Genomic DNA, 19,560 nt, shown 5'->3' on the forward strand with positions numbered 1-19,560 from the left:
TCAGAATTCTCCAAGCCTGGGGGGGATGGTTTGGGGGAATGGCATTGAAACATGTATAATATCATATGTGAAATGAATGGCCAGACCAGGTTCAATGCATGGTACAGGATGCTTGGGGCTGATGCACTGGGATGACCTGGAGGGATGGTATGGGGAGGGAGGTGGGAGGGGGGTTCAGGATGGGGAACACGTGTACATCCATGGCGGATTAATGTTGATGTATGGCCAAACCAATATAATATTGTAAAGTAATTAGTCTCCAATTAAAGTAAATAAATTTATATTTAAAAAAAATTCTCCAAGCCAGGCTTCAGCAATATGTGAACCTTGAACTTCCAGATGTTCAGGCTGGTTTTAGAAAAGGCAGAGGATTGGAGATCAATTTGCCAACATCTGCTGGATCATCGAAAAAGCAAGAGAGTTCCAGAAAAACATCTATTTCTGCTTTATTGACTATGCCAAAGCCTTTGACTGTGTGGATCACAATCAGCTGTGGAAAATTCTGAGAGAGATGTGAATACCAGACCACCTGACCTGCCTCTTGAGAGATCTGTATGCAGGTCAGGAAGCAACAGTTAGAACTGGACATGGAACAACAGACGGTTTCCAGTTAGGAAAAGGAGTATGTCAAGGCTGTATATTGTCACCCTGCTTATTTAACTTCTATGCAGAGTACATCATGAGAAACGCTGGGCTGGAGGAAGCACAAGCTGGAATCAAGATTGCCAGGAGAAATATCAATAACCTGAGATGTGCAGATGACACCACCCTTACGGCAGAAAGTGAAGAACTAAAGAGCCTCTTGATGAAAGTGAAAGAGGAGAGTGAAAAAGTTGGCTTAAAACTTGACATTCAGAAAACTAAGCTCATGGCATCTGGTCCCATCACTTCGTTGCAGATAGATGGGGAAACAGTGGAAACAGTGGCTGACTATTTTGGGGGGCTCCAAAATCACTGCAGATGGTGATTGCTGCCATGAAATTAAAAGATGCTTGCTCCTAGGAAGGAAAGTTATGATCAACCTAAACAGCATATTCAAAAGCAGAGACATTACTTTGGCAACAAAGGTCCATCTAGTCAAAGCTATGTTTTTTCCAGTGGTCATGTATGGATGTGAGAGTTAGACTGTAAAGAAAGCTGAGCACCAAAGAATTGATGGTTTTAAACTGTGGTTTTGGAGAAGATTCTTGGGAGTCCCTTGGACTGCAGGGAGATCCAAGCAGTCCATCCTGAGGGAAATCAGTCCTGAGTGTTCATTGGAAGGGCTGATGTTGAAGTTGAAATTCCAGTACTTTGGCCACCTGATGAGAAGAGCTGACTCATTTGAAAAGACCCTGATGCTGGGAAAGATTTAGGGCAGGAGGAGAAGTGGACAGCAGAGGATGAGATGGTTGGATGGCATCACTGACTCAATGGACATGAGTTTGAATAAACTCTGGGAGTTGGTGATGGACAGGAAGGCCTGACGTGCTTTGGTCCATGGGGTTGCAGAGTTGGACATGACTGAGCGACTGAACTGAACTGAATGGCATTGTGGACATCAGGAGAGGGACATTTGACAATTTGGGCAATACCTCCTGGGCCCTAAAGGAATGGTAGGAGACAAGCAGTCTCCCCAGATAGAGCCCAGTGTGGGCCAAGGCCTTGAGGCAGTCATCATACAATGTGTTCAGGGTCCATGAAGATGCTAATTTGGAGCTGTGTTAATCAGAACTGTGTGTAATGATTGAGTATCTAAACTCAGAAAGCTTCAGAATTTTTAGAAGCTGTTAGCGATCATGCAGTCCACTCATATTTGACCTTTTAAGATATCCTCATACTCATATTGAGTAGATTAGTGCATTTTCTGTAGATTTATTTGTTTCGTAGGAAGTCATTTGAATCATTTATGTTGTTTCTAGAGTGCAGAATTTAACCTGGTTTCTTCTTGCGCATGTGCATGTTTCCTTGGTGATTCAATTGTGACTTGCTTTTATGATCTTGAGAAGTATTAATAAAGATATTTTTATTCTGTGTATTTTTTTTTTTTTTGGTCTGTAACCAAAGCATATGAAGTTTTGAGGATTTTTATTATAGGAGTAGTGTTTGTTGTAGCATTGATTCTCTCCTTTTGTTTTACTTTTAACCAAGCAAAATCATTGACTTAGCAGAACACTGATATCTCCAATGCAAATATAATAATGGATTTTCTTTTTCCAAATGAGAACAAAAGGCTCATCATTTTGAATCAAGAGCTGTACGTGTCATTGCATTTTCTGTATTTCTTAAGAAAAACCATTCTTTGATTCATTGGTGGAAACAGCTGATTCAAATGGGATTTGTCTAAACTCTGATGCCTCTGGGAAGTCTTGATGATCCAGGCTTTAGATTTCTTAAGCTTCACATGTTTTTATCAGTCAATTTCTAAGATACCTCAGAGACCATTAAAACAGATAATAAATCAGGTGAGGTTTAGTTATGTTTGGTATCATGCAAAGAACTATAATTGAAAAGAAGCTGTTTAATTCAGAAAAAAAGAAATGCAGTATTGTATGTGAAGATTTTTAGGGTTTTGAAAGTCTATTAAATAGCAGCTACCTTCCCTATCTAGAGTTCTGATACTATTATGAAATAATATATGTAAGCAAATGGAAGGTAAAATACCACTTCCACTTTTCTATTGATAGAAGGCAGACTGAAAGCGTAAGCTAGTTTGAGAGCAAGAGTTTGCTTGCTGAACATCAGAATTAGACAAATTTGCTTGCTTATAGAAGGTGCTGGAACACTTCATCCTTCTCTCACAAGGTAGGACCTTTATTTGCTAAACTTAGTGAGACAATATTGACCTTGTATAGGCATTCTGATTACTGAAGTGAAATAAGAATGTTGCTAAGCTGTGCATGCCCAGCGTTTTCTTCTGTTTTACCAAAGGAGTTTACTCCCCCAGAGTGAGTGAAAGATGGAGAGAGGCCAGAGATTACTTTAATTGAGCTTCATTTTAGTGCAAAGAAACAGGAATAGTGATCTGGGGGACATTTCTCCCAAAACCCCTCGATGTACTTTTGTCACATTGTAAACTCTGAAATTAGGATATATCTTCAATTAGTGACATCTTAATGGCTATTAACTGGAAAATAGTCATAATGAGTTGTTTTTGCCTCTGTATGTGTGAGCTGAGTGGTTATTCTTCACCTCTTAACCCTTCAGTATTTCAATTAGTGAACCTGTTAAGGACCATATGAGGAAAGAGTATGAATTTTGTTTGGTATAAGAACGCTTTCTCTTTAAACCTTCTAATAGCATCAAGGACATATCAACATTAAACCTTGCAGAATGGATATCAGCAGTTTGAAGTAAAATACTGGATGTACTCAGATCTTAATAAAGTCTTAAATTTATTTATAAATTATTTGATCTAGTTTTATAATTTAATCTATAAAGAACTTTCAAGAAGAAAAAGACAATTCTACGTAATAAGGAAGCATTGCATACTTTAGTTAGCAGGATTTCTTTTTTCTTATTGTTGCTTATAACAGTAGTGTATCTTAAAACTAATGGGGTTTTAGATTTGATGAAATAGGCTTGGTTAGGTTTATGTGGGCCTCTGCTCCAACTTTTGCAGCCCTACCTAGATAAGCCTGAGTGGCTCTTCTTCCTTCCTCTAAACTGTGCTGTCAAAGGTTGACACTGAAACAGTTATTCTTACTGTGCTTCCGTGTTCTCCAAAGTGAGAAATGCTTATTTAATGAGGAAGACTGGATCAAGTCATTCAAAATAATTTAGTAAATATTAAAGGCAGCTGTTTCAAAGTTGATATTCCTTACGATAGTATAACATCCATCAGATAGGCTTTTTTTTTTTCTTTCTAAGTTCTAATAAGCTAATCTCTTCTCTTTTGCTCTTTTTCTGAAAGGGGGTCCTGATGACAACTTAATTGAAGGTGGAGGAACAAAATTTGTTTGCAAACCTGGAGCCAGGAACATTACCGTCATATTCCATCCATTACTAAGGTAAGTCAAATCCTATGTACTTACTGAAGATCAATATTTTCATTATTTATGCTGATATACTGAATGCCAGTAGTTCTGCCAGCATTGAAACAAGTCATAAAAAGACCTTGTTGCATTTTATAGGGCCTCACAATCAATGTTCATCAATGGAAAAATGTTAACCCTACTAAGTAGCTACTTAGTCTCGAGAGTAGTACTTCATAAATACGTTTGTTTGATTTTCTTTCTTTCCCATTCCTTGTCCCTCTCCTCGTTACCATCCCTCTCTTTTTTTCCTCCTTAACTATTTCAGGGTTGGCAAAACCCATGGAGAAATCTAACCTGTCACTTGTTTTTGTAAATAGATTTTTATTGGCACAGTCATGCTTATCCATGTATGTATTGCCCATGGCACTGCTGGGGCTCTAGGTACAGGGTTGAATATTTGAAACAGAATCCATATGCCTCACAAAGCCTGAAATATTTTCTTACTGGCCCTTTACGGGAAAACATTGCGGACCCATGATCTGTCTCACCGATTAAAGCTAATGACTCAGATACCCTTTGAGAATTAGCAGTTCTCTGAACAAATATGACTTACGAAAACTGAAAAGCATTATATCAATCAATATGGTTTAAATGTTGAAGGATAAAACGAGTAGAATGAAATCTATCACAATGCTCAGTTTATTGTGATAATGTGATTTAAGAAAATAAGAATCTGTGATGCTTCCATTTAAAAAACTTATAAGGACTTCCCTTGGTGGTTCAGTGATTAAGATTCTGCACTTCCAATACAGTGGTTGCAGGTTAAATCCCTGGTTGGGGAACTAAGATTCCACAATGCTGTGTGAAATATATAGTGTCAATTAATGTATATAATTCATTATATGCTGTGTGGGTGTATATATATAAGTATGTATATATACACATATATATATTAAGTGAAACATTTAGAATTTCTAAATTAACTATCATATATATCAACTGACTTTGGTAATTAGTGTAGGACTTAACGTTTTTCCAATTACAATTGATTTCTACTTAGTCAGTGTTCCTAATTGTTAGGAAAATAAGAAGATAGCTTAATCATTATAGGCATCTTCTGACCTAGTTCAGACACCATAATTTACTGCTAAGTATGCTATTACTTCAATAAATGTAATCCTAATATTAACATTTGTTTTTAATTATGGAAGAAATCTTTGGGAAGTTTCATTAGCAGTATTGTCACTTTTCAAGAGTTTCCCCCCCCCCCCACATAAACTTATTTTTTTCTTTTTAAACATGAAGTTAGGAGAATAAAAAGTGTATATACTTATTTCACACTAAATAATACATTTCTGGTAAAATACTAGTAGGGTTGAATGTATTCCTGACAATTCTTTTTTTAACTATTTTATCTATGTTGCTTCACTGGAGAGTTGTTTTACAGCTTGATAATACTTTTACCAGTGTAATTCACTTGTTTAGTCTCTACTTTCATAAAGTAGTTTAATTGATTATTGATTAGAACTAGGGAAAATTTTGTTGCATAATGCAGATAGTTAATTATTCTTTCTCTGTATAACTATTAGTGGAAGTCACAAGACTGTTAAATGGTCTACAAGATGATTTACTTCCTTCCTAAGCAAATGATCTTTATAGACTTTAAATTAGCCTTTGGGTCAGATTTTAACCTTGCTTCTTATGGTTCCATGGGCTTTTGGAACTTCAAATGACTAAGATCTTTTAGTGTTGTTGGTTTTTGGGTTTTTTTTTTCTTTTATTTTTGCTTTTACACGTCAGCATTGGCTGATTACTGAATTTATGGTTTCTTCTAAAGTTTACAAGTTTATGAGCGTTCCCTGGTGGCCTTGTAGTGAGGGTTGTGGGCTTCCACTGCTCTGACTCGGGTTCAATTCCTGGTCAGGGAGCCCTGCAGTATGGCCAAAAAGATAAAGAAGTTTAAAAATTTAGTCTTGACAGTGAAGAGAATCAGTGTGCATTATCTTGCTAGTACATTTTACTTTGACAGTTATCATAAATCATTTCTCCTGTAGTCATTCATGTATTCATTTTTGTTGTTGTTCAGTCACTAAGTGGTGTCGGATTCTTTGCTACCCTGTAGACTGCAACACACCAGGCTTCCTTGTCCTTCACTATCTCTGGGAATTTGCTCAAATTCATGTCCATTGAGTTGATCATGCCATCCAACTGTCTCATCCTCTGCTGCCCCCTTCTCCTCCTGCCCTCAATCTTTCCTAGCATCAGGATCTTTTCCAGTGAGTGGGCTCTTTGCATCAGGTGACCAAAGTATTGGAGCTTCAGTTTCAGCATCAGTTCTTCCAATAAATATTCAGGGTTGATTTCCTTTAGGATGGACTGGTTTGATCTCTGTCCTTTCCAAGGGACTCTCAAGAGTGTTCTCCAGCAGCACAATGCTAAAGCATCAATTCTTTAGCGTTCAGCCTTCTTTATGGTCCAACTCTCATGTCCATACATGACTGCTGAAAAAACCATAGCTTGAACTATACAGACCTTTGTAGGCAAAGTGATGTCTCTGCTTTTTAATACATTGTCTAGATTTGCCATAGGTTTTCTTCCAAGGAGCAAGCATCTTAATTTTGGGGCTACAATCAGTGTCTACAGTGATTTTGGAGCCCAATAAAAGAAAATCTGTCAGTTGCTACTTTTTCCCTATGTATTTGCCTTGAAGTGATGCCAGATGTGAAGTGGGACCGAATGCCATATTCTTAGTTTTTGAATATTGAGTTTTAATCCACTTTTTCACTCTCCTCTTTTACCCTCATCAAGAGGCTCTTTAGTTCTCTTTGCTCTCTGACATTAGAATGGTATCATCTGGATATCTCAGGTTGTTGATATTTCTCCCTGCAACCTTGATTCCAGCTTGCGAGTCATCTAGCCCGGTATTTAGCATGATGTACGCTGCATATAAGTTGTATAACCAGGGTGACAGTATACAGCCTTGATGTACTCCTTTCCCAATTTGGACCTAGTCCATTGTTCCATGTCTAGTTCTGTTGCTTTTTGACCTGAATATAGTTTTTGCAGGAGACAGGTAAGGTAGTCGCGTATTCCCATCACTTTAAGAATTTTCCAGCTTTTTGTGATCCACACAGTCAAAAGCTTTAGTGCAGTCAATAAAGCAAAAGTAGATGTTTTTATGGACTTCTTTTACTTTGTCTGTGATCCAGTGGGCATTGGCAATTTGATCTCTGGTTCCTCTGCCTTTTCTAAATCTAGCTTGAACATCTGGAAGTTCTTAGTTCACATACTGTTGATGCCTGGCTTGAAGGATTTTGACAGCTATCTTGCTAGCATGTGAAATGAGGTAATTGTAAAGTAGTTTGAACATTCTATGGCATTGTCTTTCTTTGGGATTGAATGAATACTGACCTTTTCCAATCCTGAGGCCACTGCTGAGTTTTCCAAATTTGCTGATATATTGAGTGCAGCACTTTAACAGCATCATCTTTTAGGAACTGAAGTAGCTCAATTGGAATTCCATCCCTTCCACTAGCTTTGTTCGTAGGTTTGAATACTAAGGCCTACTTGACTTCACACTCCAGGATGTCTGGCTCTAGGTGAGTGATCACACCATGGTGGTTATCTGGGTCGTTAAGACCTTTTTTATATAGTTCTTTAGTTCTTCTTGCCACCTCTTCTTAATATCTTCTGCTTCTTTTTGATCCTTGCTGTTTCTGTCCTTTATTTGCCCATGCTTGCATTGCTCAGCCTAATAAGACATTGTGTGCAATTAAACCCTGTATGTAAGCTTTTAATGGTGAGAGGTCATCTAATCAGTTTTTCTGCCTGTGGGTCTAAAATGAACAAAAGCGTACTGAAATAAAAAGATTTCTAGCCATGCCTAGGTAGATTCTGAGATACTTTGACCAAAATATAAACCTAAAAAAAAAATAGGATTTATATCTGCCTCCTACCACCCCCCCCCAACCATTCCCACTGACATATTTGTTATTTTTTGTTTCTCTGGAAACATTTAACCAGAATGGATGAATTTGCTCTAATAAACTGGTTTTATTTTAAAAGCATTGAATTGGGGGAATGGAAGGAAGATACATTAATGTTGAAACTTGAATGGCATGTTGCCCTTCTTTTGTCTAGGTCTGCCATGAATTTATATTTCCTTAAAAATTTATATTTTTCAGTAATTACATTATGTTTATTATTAACCATCATGTAAATGTTAATAAAGTTAAAAGTAAAGTAAAATGAAGTCACTCAGTCATGTCTGACTCTGTGTGACCCCATGTACTATACCCTGCCAGGATCCTCTGTCCATGGGATTTTCCCAGCAAGAATACTGGAGTGGGTTTCCATTTCCATTACCAAAAAAGTATGTATTTTATTGAGGTGTTAACCACAGTTTTCTATAGAGTAATAAGTTTCAGTTATAATTAATACAAAATCTAACCATTTCAGGAACTTTGAAATTGCTTTGTAGCTGCTGTTTGGGAGGGGGGCGGGGGAGGGAGTGAGAATTTATTTTTCCCTATTTTTAAAATTTCTTATAATTCCTCATTCTCTAAAAGCAGATTATATTGTACCTTAGATTTGTTAGTGGGCTTCCCTGCTGGCTCAGTGTTAAAGAACCTGCCTACAAATGCAGGAGATGCTGGAGACTTGGGTTTGATTCCTGGGTCCAGAAGATTCCCCTGGAGTAGGAAGTGGCAACCGGCTCCAGTATTCTTGCCATGGACAGAGGAGCTTGGTAGGCTGCAGTTTACAGGGTCTCAAGAGTTGAACATAACTTAGTGACTAAGCAACAAGGACAAGGTTTGTTAGTACAATTTTTTCTTATAGCAAAAAAAAATGGGTGAAGATAGAATTGTTACTTGAAGAACTAATTGACTGCAGCCATCAGTCAAGTATTTAGAAAACAGTCTAAAGCTTTACCTCTCTATTCATGCGTTTATTATTGCATGCATTCTGGAATAATTAGGCACATTAGTGTGGCTTGTTACTAATGTGTCTCTAATGAAAACAAAACCATGCATTTGACTTTGGTATTCACCATCTCATATCTGTGTATAAATTTTTGATTTTAAAGGTGGAATCATCAAAGAAAGGTGGTGGGATTTAATGCCAGTGCATCATCATTTGAGAAACAGAAATTCCAAGTGTTTAGAACCAGTCAGACATGAGAACTCAGGAGTTCAAAAAAGTCTTCTCATTGTGTCCTCACATAGCCCCTTCCCCTTCTAACTAGGGCCCTAGTCCTATTGTATTAGGGTCTCACCCTTATGAAATCATCTTTTCTTAATTATCTACTGCAGAGAATATACATTAAATTTTGCAGTTAGAAGAAATTTGGGGACTTAATTTATTAACTGATTTATTTGATCATTCTTTAAGCACTAAAGCCATTGTTTCAATGGAAAGGAGATTTGTGTACTGCATGGTAGAGAGGACAGGCCAATAAAAGTGGCTGTGGGGAAGCGGGTGTCAGTGACCACTTTGTAGTCTTTGGCATCGGTCAAATCACTGTGTGTCTTCATTTTTCTTATATCTATAAAATAGAGGAGTTGGTTGGTCTGAATTTTGTTTTCTTTCTTCCAAGTTTTGCACTTTTGTGATTGGGAAATGCTTCTTACAATATTTAGGTACTCCAACAACCTGACATTTAAAATCTGCAAAGTCCAAATACAATGCATTGTTTCTTTTGCTTATTTGCTTTAACTAGCCTTTAAAAGCTATTTGGCTCTTTAGGATAATGAGCACTTTGCATTTATGAAGTACCTTTCTTATGAGACGGTTGCAAGAACAGATGTTTGTAGTCTTGGGGTGACTTGGCAGATGTAAGAGGCTGGAGACATAGTTTATGATGATGGTATTTAAAGTTGCAAAAATGTCACTGATGCTTCCTCTCTTGAACACAACTGAAATATTCAGTATCTGGGCTGTGAGCATTTTTCACTATTTTTAACCACATTTCATTAAATCAGGCAGCAATTAAACACTTCCTGGGTTGAACCAAAAATATTTATTAGTCAGTAAGGAGTAAGCTGGCATTTAGGTCAGTTAGGGGGATGAAACTTTTATGGCCACATGGGTTTTGCTGATAGTGTCTCTCTGGTTTTCTGTGTGCCTTTCTTTGGGCAAACAACAGTAGGAATGACAGGTAATTGTAATCATACCGTCTAATCATTCTTGTCCATAATTATGGAGAAGAATAGCTTCTAAAAGTTAATCATGTCAGATGTATGATGGAAGCTGCCAGTTAGCAGCTGTGTAGGGAACTGTTTCATAGCTTCAGAGAATGGCTATTAGTAAAAACTATTTTCTAAGATTTCATGTTACTGCTGTTTGAATATGCAGAAAGCACTCTTTTTATGGGTGAAGCCATTAACATTCATCTGTTTGGTACCGTAAAAGTCCTCTGTCCCTCCTAACACTTATGTTTCCCTAAATGGAAAATAACCTCTAATACTGGTCAACGTTGACAATACTATCCAAAGATACTGGGCAAATGCTGTTATGCCATTAGCCTATCAAGATGCTCAGTTCAGTTCAGTCACTCAGTTGTGTCTAACTCTCTGCAACCCTGTGAACTGCAGCACACAAGGCTTCCCTGTCCATTGCCAGCTCCCGGGGCTTGCTCAAACTCATGTCCATCGAGTCAGTGATGCCATCCGATCATCTCATCCTCTGTTGTCCCCTTCTCCTCCCACCTTCAATCTTTCCTAGTAACAAAGTCTTTTCCAGTAAGTCAGTTCTTTGCATCAGGTGGCCAAAGTATTGGAGCTTCAGCTTCAGCATCTGTCCTTCCAATGACTATTCAAGACTCATCTCCTTTAGGATGGACTGGTTGGATCTCCTTGCAGTCCAACGGACTCTCAAGAGTCTTCTCCAACACCACAGTTCAAAAACATCAATTCTTTGGCACTCAGCTTTCTTAATGGTCGAACTCTCACATCCATATATTGCTACTGAAAAAACCATAGCTTTGACTAGATGGACCTTTATCAGTAAAGTATTTTCTCTGCTTTTTAATATGCTGTCTAGGTTTCTTCCAAGGAACAAGCATCTTTTAACTTCATGGCTGCAATCACCATCTGCAGTGATTATGAAGGAGTTATTCTGTGTAACTTTCCATATATGAGAGTTTTTTAATAGTTGTGGCTGTACTATAAATTGTTGTTTTCTCTTGAAGAGGTAGTATGGTTCTGTGGGCAGCTTTGCATAAGTTTTGTAGGTCTTTTTTTTTGTGTTAGTTTTGTAATAAGCGTTGCCAACAAATATAAGTTTTTTATAGAGAATAATTTGGGGATAATCACTTAAAAACTATGAATTATGCAGATTATTGGTCTCAACCTGCTCTAGCTCAAAAGGTCTTTTCAACCTTTTCTGGTACTGGCTTGCTTATAAGTGATTTAATTTGGTAAGACTGTTTTATATGTTCAGAACTCCAAGTCTGTGATCCTATAATATCCTGGATTTTTGCCCTTTGTAATCTCTCTCTCAAATATTTTCCCAACATTACTTCCATAGTAAAGGGAGTCGTGGTTCACATGTATCTTCTGTGTGAATAGGGTACCCAGTAAATATCTGTTTAAAGAATTAATAGGTGACTTATAGGCGTGCTTAGCAATTATTTGTTGATTTGAGGTGAATTTTTTATTAAATATGAATAAAAATATAAAGGGAAATGTTTTAGTAATGATATTGAAGTAGCTCAATCTTTCTTTTGTACCTAAAAATGGTGTGTATATTTCATATATGTGTGTATCAAATATATATATGTATATATATGTGTGTGTGTCTGTGTATATATATATGTACACATATGTATTTTAACATTGTTTTATCTCTATTGTAACTATAGAGTGTTTGTTAAAGGCTAAAAATCACAATGTTAAGGTGAATTTGGAGATTATTTTTTTAATATCATTGATCCTAAACTACTAATCCTTTAGATTCATGTTTTGTTTTTAGTGGTTGTATAATAGAAGCACATCCTTTTTTTTTTCACCTTTTCTTTCTTATTACTATATTGAAAGGTTATGGTTGCATGAAAGAACTTTTTCCTTATTCTTTCATGAATTATGGAAACCCTTTTCAAGATTATAATACCTTTTCTAATAGAAGCAACCTTGCTTTAAAAGCTTTCTTATGTAGCTTCTGATTCTGTTAGGTTGTTTTCATTGTTGTTATTTTTTACTTTATTTACAAGAGTACCATAGCCCCTGGATGCTTTCTTCATACTAGATCAATAGTTACAAAGATACATTGTGAGAGTGTGTGTTTGATTCTTAGAGTTAGAGTAAGTGTGAATGTCTTAAACAAAAGTCGTCCTTCTGTATTTCTCTCTCAACATTTTCGTCTTGGAGAAATGCACGAAGCTTTGCCACCATGTCAGTCTGATGTGTGCATTGGCATTTGGCAGAATATTATTCTGAGTCTTCACAGGTATGTGATATTTTTATACAGATAACATGTTTGTTCTTAATGAGCTAAAGCTTATATAGACATTTTGAAAGATGCTGGTGATTAGACAGTCTAGCAAATAACATTGTAGATCATACATTATTCATGCATGGGAGGAAATGTGGCTACCCTGTTGCATTTTTATGAAACACAATGTGTTTTTTTTCCACTTTCCCCAGAATTATGAAAAATATTGCTGTCTTTTCAGAGTGTCTGACCTGTGAAGGCCTGTGAAACACTTGAGTTGCGGTATATTTAGATTTCAAACTCCACATTTGAGTCACTGTTTTTGAAATTATGTAATAAATATTATTTATATATATTGTATTTTTGAATTTATATAATAAATTTTAAACGCTTTTAATCTTCAAACTAAGTAACCTTTGGCGATTATAAAAGTCTTTTTGAAGCTTTTTTTTTAAGTTTTGTATTTTCAAAATATGATAATGGTGTATGGCTGAACACTGATTGCAACTAACTAGCAATTTAATGGAGTGAATTGGTGAATCAGTCAAGGTTCCAGTCCTCATGTCAGTGCACATTCCAGCAACAATGTCGAGAGAGGTAAGACAGGCCAGTCTAGTTAGCAGAAAAGTGTTGGCTGGTCCTAATGAGAAGAGCAGGAAAAATAAAAAATGTTAGTGAAAAACAGAAGATTTGCTACCTGATTTCAAATATATAAAATACTGCTTAAAAGAAATAAAGCAGTTTGTGTTCTGTTGTCTCATAAATCAGGAGTGGAGCTAGTTGGTCGAATGTGTAAGATTTGACTCTACATGGTGAGAATGAGTGAATGAATGAATGCTTTCTTCTAATGAATAAAGCAGTTCAAAAATAGGAGAGTTTTCCTTGGAAGACGGTATCCTTCCTAGAGATGCTTAATCAAAGGATGAAGTCAAGGTGCAGACACCTACATTCTTTACATCTGTGACTGGAAGTCTTTCTGGTATACTGTGCAGCTTCAGGATTCTGGTTGGAAGCATTTCTTCCAGTCTTGCTCATTCGGGTTAATTTTTATACTTCAGTTTAGTGCTTATGATTATCATTGGCCAAGTGAAGGTGTTACAGTTGACCAGGTCTAACTGGTCAAAGTCATTACAGCTTTGACTTTCTTCTTTCCAATAAAGATAAGAGAGAAATTCAGAGCCTGGCTGTACAGAGAGCAATTATTAGAGGAACTGCACCCTTCGTGACAATGGAGTTCCTTTTACTCTCTCTTTTTTTTCCTTCTCTGCTTCTGTTTTTGTACTTTTCTATTCCCCCCCACCCACCTCCCCCCGTGCCAGTAACTGGTGCATGTGTTATAAGTTAACCCTTTCGGTGACTTATAAGACAAAATGAAAGCATACTTGCTTCTGCTGTAAAGCTAATATGGAACTAAAAGTATATTTTCAGATAAACCTAAAATCATCATGACTGCTGCCATGATTTTGACTTTAAGTTGATAGTTTAGTTGCAGATTTTCTTACTATCAGTGAAGTGTTCTGATGATCAATTAACATTATTGGAAGCTTACATATACGAGACTGTAGAGGAGATTCTTTCCAGTGCAAAAATGTTTACCTAATTTGTATGTTGCTTTTTATGTATTCTGAGCATGTATTTGTCTTGGACTGCGGTAGCCAAAATATGCTTATTCAGCTTGCAATGAACTACGTTTCCTTCCAGCTAGAAGCCCATTTACATCTGATTTTGAGACCTAAATTGATAATATAAGTTGGTATCAAAAATAGCATATGAATACCTAGAGGAAAAACATGGCCTCTCCCTTTAATAACTTATATTCCTTCGGGTGTTGACTATACACTCTGTTTCTCTGTGTCATTTGGAAGATTATTTTACCATTTCCCCTTGCCTCTTCAAAAACACAGGCCCCAACCTCATTCATTTGGTCTCTATTGCTGTTTCGCATACGTTGTCATTAGCAACTGTCTTACTTTCAGTAATTGTCATTTGAATATTTAATCATTAATACTGCCTACTATTTTTTAAAAAATATGTTGTACAGGAAGTTAAATATATTCCATTCTGTGGCCAAGAAACCCTTTTAATTTTCCTTTTGAAGTAAAAAATAAAAAGCAGCCTCCAGCTAAGCATGCGTTTTTTGAGATTTTGTTATTTAATAAATGAGAAAGGAGAGTTCCTTGATTCAAGCAAGAGAATCAACAACGACCAGATTTAAAGAATTGACATGGAAGTGCCATTAAAGAAGATTGAATTTTTAATTACCTTAATTTCATGTTTTGAGTAAGAGCAGGGGTTGTGAACTTGGAAACGCTGGGTGTGTGCCCTCTTTTCTTTTTGCGATTGAAATAAGAGACTCGAGTCTCTGATGTCCTTAAGTAGTTTTCAGCACTTGTGGGAGAATGCTAATGATTTGGTGATTGTTATCATTAAGCTCAGTGAGCATTCTTTTCTAAAATAATTTTATTTATTTATTTATGCCTGTGCTGGGTCCTCATTGTTGGGTGCAGGCTTTCTCTGCTTACGGGCTCAGTAGTTGTAACTTATGGGTTTAGTTGCTCTGTGGCCTGCAGAATCTTCCCAGACCAAGGATCGAACCCATGTCCCATTCACAGGCAGGCGAATTCCCATCTGCTGCGCCACCAGGAGCATTCTCAGTGAGCATTCTTTAGAGCCTATTCTTGTAAGCTACCACACTGTAAATAGGTACAAAAGAATTTGATGCATAGCAGGAAGAAAAAAGTGAAATGCTAGAAAGTTTCTAGGATATTACTCTTAGTGAAAGAATACTCAAGTTATTTTACATAGTTGAACTCTGAAAGTGACAGCTGCTCAGTCCAGTCCCAGCTCCTTATGATGGGATTTCCCAGGCAAAATACTGGACTGGGTTGTTGCCATTTCCTTCTCCAGGGGATCTTGCTGACCCTGGAATAGAACCCAGGTCTCCTGCATTGCAGACAAATCCTTTACCCTCTGAGCCACCAGGGAAGTAGTTGGACTCTATGAGTTCAAAATCTGTAAATATTTTGCAAGCTAATTTCTTTTAAAATTTTTATTGGAATATGACATACATCATTGTGTCCAAATCCTTACAATATTTGTGTATTCATATATTTCTATGAATTTTTACACACACACACACACACACACACATATATATTCTCACATGTAACCACAACCCAGGTCAATATATGAAACAATGATATAGATCTTTTTTTGTGTCCCAGAAAATGGGATGCCTGCTGCCCATAGGCAGCTCTCTCTCTCTCTCTGCCCAGTGTGTTTGGGGCCCTGGCATCAGCAAAGCCACCAATATCTCATTTGCATATTTTATTTTGTTTTTTTTTTCAATGTCAGAGTGGAAATAAGAATAGTAAAGAAAATTGTATGAAAAGAGGCAACTCAATCCATTCTTTAAAATGAAATTAGAAATGCTGAGAGAGTTGGTAGAGGTACATCAATGCTCAAAAATGCATCTAAGTGAATCTACACTTCTTTCTTATTTTGAAGCTTTCAAGCAAATTGAAATGAGGATTTCACTGAAGAATAAAAAGGACTCCGCATCCTTCTCTAAAAGTTGGAAGCCCTCTGCTTTATAAGCCTTAATTCATTACATTTTCTCTTTTACATGTTTTTTGATTGGCAGGATGTTTTTTCAAGATTCAGCTCTGACATTCAGTAGGAGTTGAGTATACTTAAACTGAGTTTTCAAGGGAAATCCTTCTATTTAGTCGTTTTTTCTGCTAATGACTTTTTGCTCATTTGTTTCCTTTTTTCCAGCAAACACTTACTGAAGGATTACTGTGTGCCAGACATTGTCCTTACCTTTTCTCCTTATTAAAGCATCCTGATCATTTTAGAATAAGAAGATCTAAGAGAAAGAAGTGTGTTATCCCTCCCACCAGTGCTGAGTCTCCTTAATTTTTCTTCTTTGCTCTTAGGCATTTATTTGTCATAGAGGTCACACTTCTTTGTGTGGCCTTGTCTTTTTCAGAGGCAGTTTCTCCTCTAGTGTTAATTCCATTTCCTTCCATGCTCTGTGGGATCTTGTTCTTTCTGTTAAGATTCTCTCTCTCCACTGTCCTCAGTCTTTTCCTCTCTTCTGGCTCCTTCCCCAGGGCCTATAAATATTCTTAACCTCTCCCGTTTTATAAAAATCTCTTAATCCTGCATTTCATCCTCACCTCTCCAGCCTATCACTTGAGTTTCTCCTTTCTTTTCTCGCAGTCTCTTCAGGTGTAGCCTGTGCTCCCCATTTCCTTCCCCCTCCCATGCATTTGCACACTCCTGACCAGTCCCTGTCTCACTGCCAATGCTTAAGGGTGTGTTTCAGCCTTGTCTTACCCGATTTCATGAATATTTTATACAACTGATGCCGCTTTTGTATTTCAGCCTTCTCCTCCTCTGCTTCTCCGTCAGCACTATCTCTGACCTCCTGTTCCTCTTCATATCATTTGTCCTCAGGCTCGTGAACATTCCCTCTTCTCTACCCGCTTACTCAACACAAATTCTCCACAGAGCCTTCCTTGACTCTTTTCTGCTTCCTCTGTAGGAAGCCATCTCATCCTCTGTCGTCCCTTTCTCCTCCTGCCCCCAATCCCTCCCAGCATCAGAGTCTTTTCCAATGAGTCAACTCTTCGCATGAGGTGGCCAAAGTACTGGAGTTTCTGCGTTAGCATCATTCCTTCCAAAGAAATCCCAGAATCTTCCTTGTATCCATTCAGTATTTTTAGCTATAATTTTCAAAATGGTAGCTCCAAACTGAACTCTCTCCAAAGGTCCAGGTCTAAACCTAAATAATAATAATCTGTTGAAATTTTCCATCCCCAGCCTCCAGTCCCCGACACATACCTACATCCTCGCCCAATTCATCTTCTGCTTCTCATCTTCCTTTATTGCCTCTCCTGAAAGATGATGCCTCCAGCTCTTCAGTGATCCAGATACCACCACCCCCAAATATCTTGGGGTCCATCTAGAAAACTCTTATCCCCCTCACCTGATTCATGCACTGCCATTCATTTTCGTCCATCCTGCTTTGCAATTATGTCTCAAATCCATTTTCTTTTTCCGATACCTGTTGCCATTGCGTTACTCTCTCCTCTTTCTAACTGGTTGCCACTCTAAGCCTAAACTTCTCTATCTTCCACACCTCTGGTATAATGATCATGTTGCTTCCCTCCTCTTTGTGATTTTGTATTGTCTACTATTCAAGTCGGAATGCCTTTTTGTAGAGCATAACGCCTTCTCTGACCTCATCCACACAGCTCTTGGGCTTCTTGGTGGCTCAGACAGTAAAGAATCCTCCTGCAATGCAGGAGACCTGGGTTCAATCCCTCGGGCAGGATGATCTCCTGGAGAAGGAAATGGCCACCCACTCCAGTAGTCTTGCCTGGAGAATCCCATGGACGGAGAAGCCTGGCAGGCTACAGTCCATGGGGTCACACAGAGTTGGACACGACTGATCTGCTAAGCAAGAGCACAGCACACAGCTCTTGTGCTCACCTCTTATGCTCTAGACCCTCACTGGGGGGTCCTTTTCTTAGATCTGCCAAGCTTGCCCATAGTTATTTATTTCTACCTAAATCAAAATCATGCCAACCTTCTCATTTTCATTATCTGGTATACATTTGATCCTTCCTGATTCAGTCCTGTCTCATCTTCTCTCTCAGCTTTTATCTGGTCTTACACTCACCCACTCTTGTAAGATGTAAGTTAAATTTCCTTTTGAATTATTTGAAATATTTTTTGTGCAAATTTTAAAAATTATTTTGCTTTAGACATCTTCATTGTAGCAGTTAACACATCATCTTGAGATGGCTCAGAGCAGGACACAGTCTTATTTTGAGATTAATATACACATACCCAGTGAAAATGTTAGAAAAATGGCCATCATCTCAGGGGAAAATGGTAACATCTGCAATTACTAGTGAAGTTTAGGAAAAGGAGAAGAATAGGAATGAGGAAGGGAATTGGATTCTATTTAGACTCAAGACCTTGACTTGGATATCTGTTTAATTTCCAAATAGATAAGTAAATTAATTAGATAAATTTAATTAGGTAAATTAGATGAAATTAATTAGATAATTTTAATTTAGATAAAGTTAAAAATTTCCAAACGTGTTTGGTGGTAACGTTATTTAAGGAGAACCTATTTGCCGACTAAGGTCCGTCTAGTCAAGGCTATGGTTTTTCCTGTGGTCATGTGTGGATGTGAGAGTTGGACTGTGAAGAAGGCTGAGCGCTGAAGAATTGATGCTTTTGAACTGTGGTGTTGGAGAAGACTCTTGAGAGTCCCTTGGACTGCAAGGAGATCCAACCAGTCCATTCTGAAGGAGATCAACCCTGGGATTTCTTTGGAAAGAATGATGCTAAAGCAGAAACTCCAGTACTTTGGCCACCTCATGCGAAGAGTTGACTCATTGGAAAAGACTTTGATGCTGGGAGGGATTGGGGGCAGGAGGAGAAGGGGACGACAGAGGATGAGATGGCTGGATGGCATCACTGACTCGATGGACTTGAGTCTGAGTGAACTCCGGGAGCTGGTGATGGCCAGGGAGGCCTGGCGTGCTGCGATTCATGGGGTCACAAAGAGTCGGACACAACTGAGCGACTGAACTGAACTGGACTATTCTTATTTAGGTCACTGTAGAGATGAGGATGAAGCAAAGTGAGAAAGTCACCCATTTTGTGCTCTTTAGCGCTTATGCTTGCTAAGAGGCTGCCTGTGTTTGATTTAAACTGATTGTCTGTAAAACTTCTTAAGGTAGACTGTTAATTTCCCATGACAGCACATAAAGCGCCTCCCCTCCTCTCTCCCCAAACCCAAACGCACACACCAGAGCTACCTCTTGTGTAAGACATTTGTTTAATGTCGCCTGTCAGAAAAGGTGGAACAACAAGTCACTCAGGTTTGAAGTTTGCAAACATCCTTCCACCTTACTGAACATCACAAAGGCTGTCAAAATTTTTATTTCCTCATATTTTCTCTTCTCTGTAGGAGAAAATCCATTACAGATGTAAATATTAGGAGCATTTTGTCATAGGCTTTGGAGAGTCTGTAGGAAGTGTTATTGAGGGTTGGATTGGGGAGAGGAAGAAAGCCACTGCTGATACGTTGAAATCTTTCTAGCAGTTTAAGCAAACTGCACTGCTGGGAACTAGATATTTTTACTTCCAA

General features: G+C 37.8%; 1 protein-coding gene across 1 annotated transcript in view; it reads left to right on the forward strand.

The window, feature by feature from the left end:
* The window catches only part of EXOC4 (exocyst complex component 4), an 816,431-nt gene that overhangs the window by 353,847 nt on the left and 443,024 nt on the right, over window positions 1-19,560 (forward strand). The window contains exon 10 of the mRNA XM_068972655.1: window positions 3,893-3,989. Within this exon, the coding sequence (XP_068828756.1) occupies window positions 3,893-3,989 (97 nt within the window). The remainder of the gene's footprint in view (window positions 1-3,892; window positions 3,990-19,560) is intronic.

This window comes from Capricornis sumatraensis, chromosome 5 (genome assembly GCF_032405125.1).
Source record: "Capricornis sumatraensis isolate serow.1 chromosome 5, serow.2, whole genome shotgun sequence".
NCBI lineage: Eukaryota > Metazoa > Chordata > Mammalia > Artiodactyla > Bovidae > Capricornis > Capricornis sumatraensis.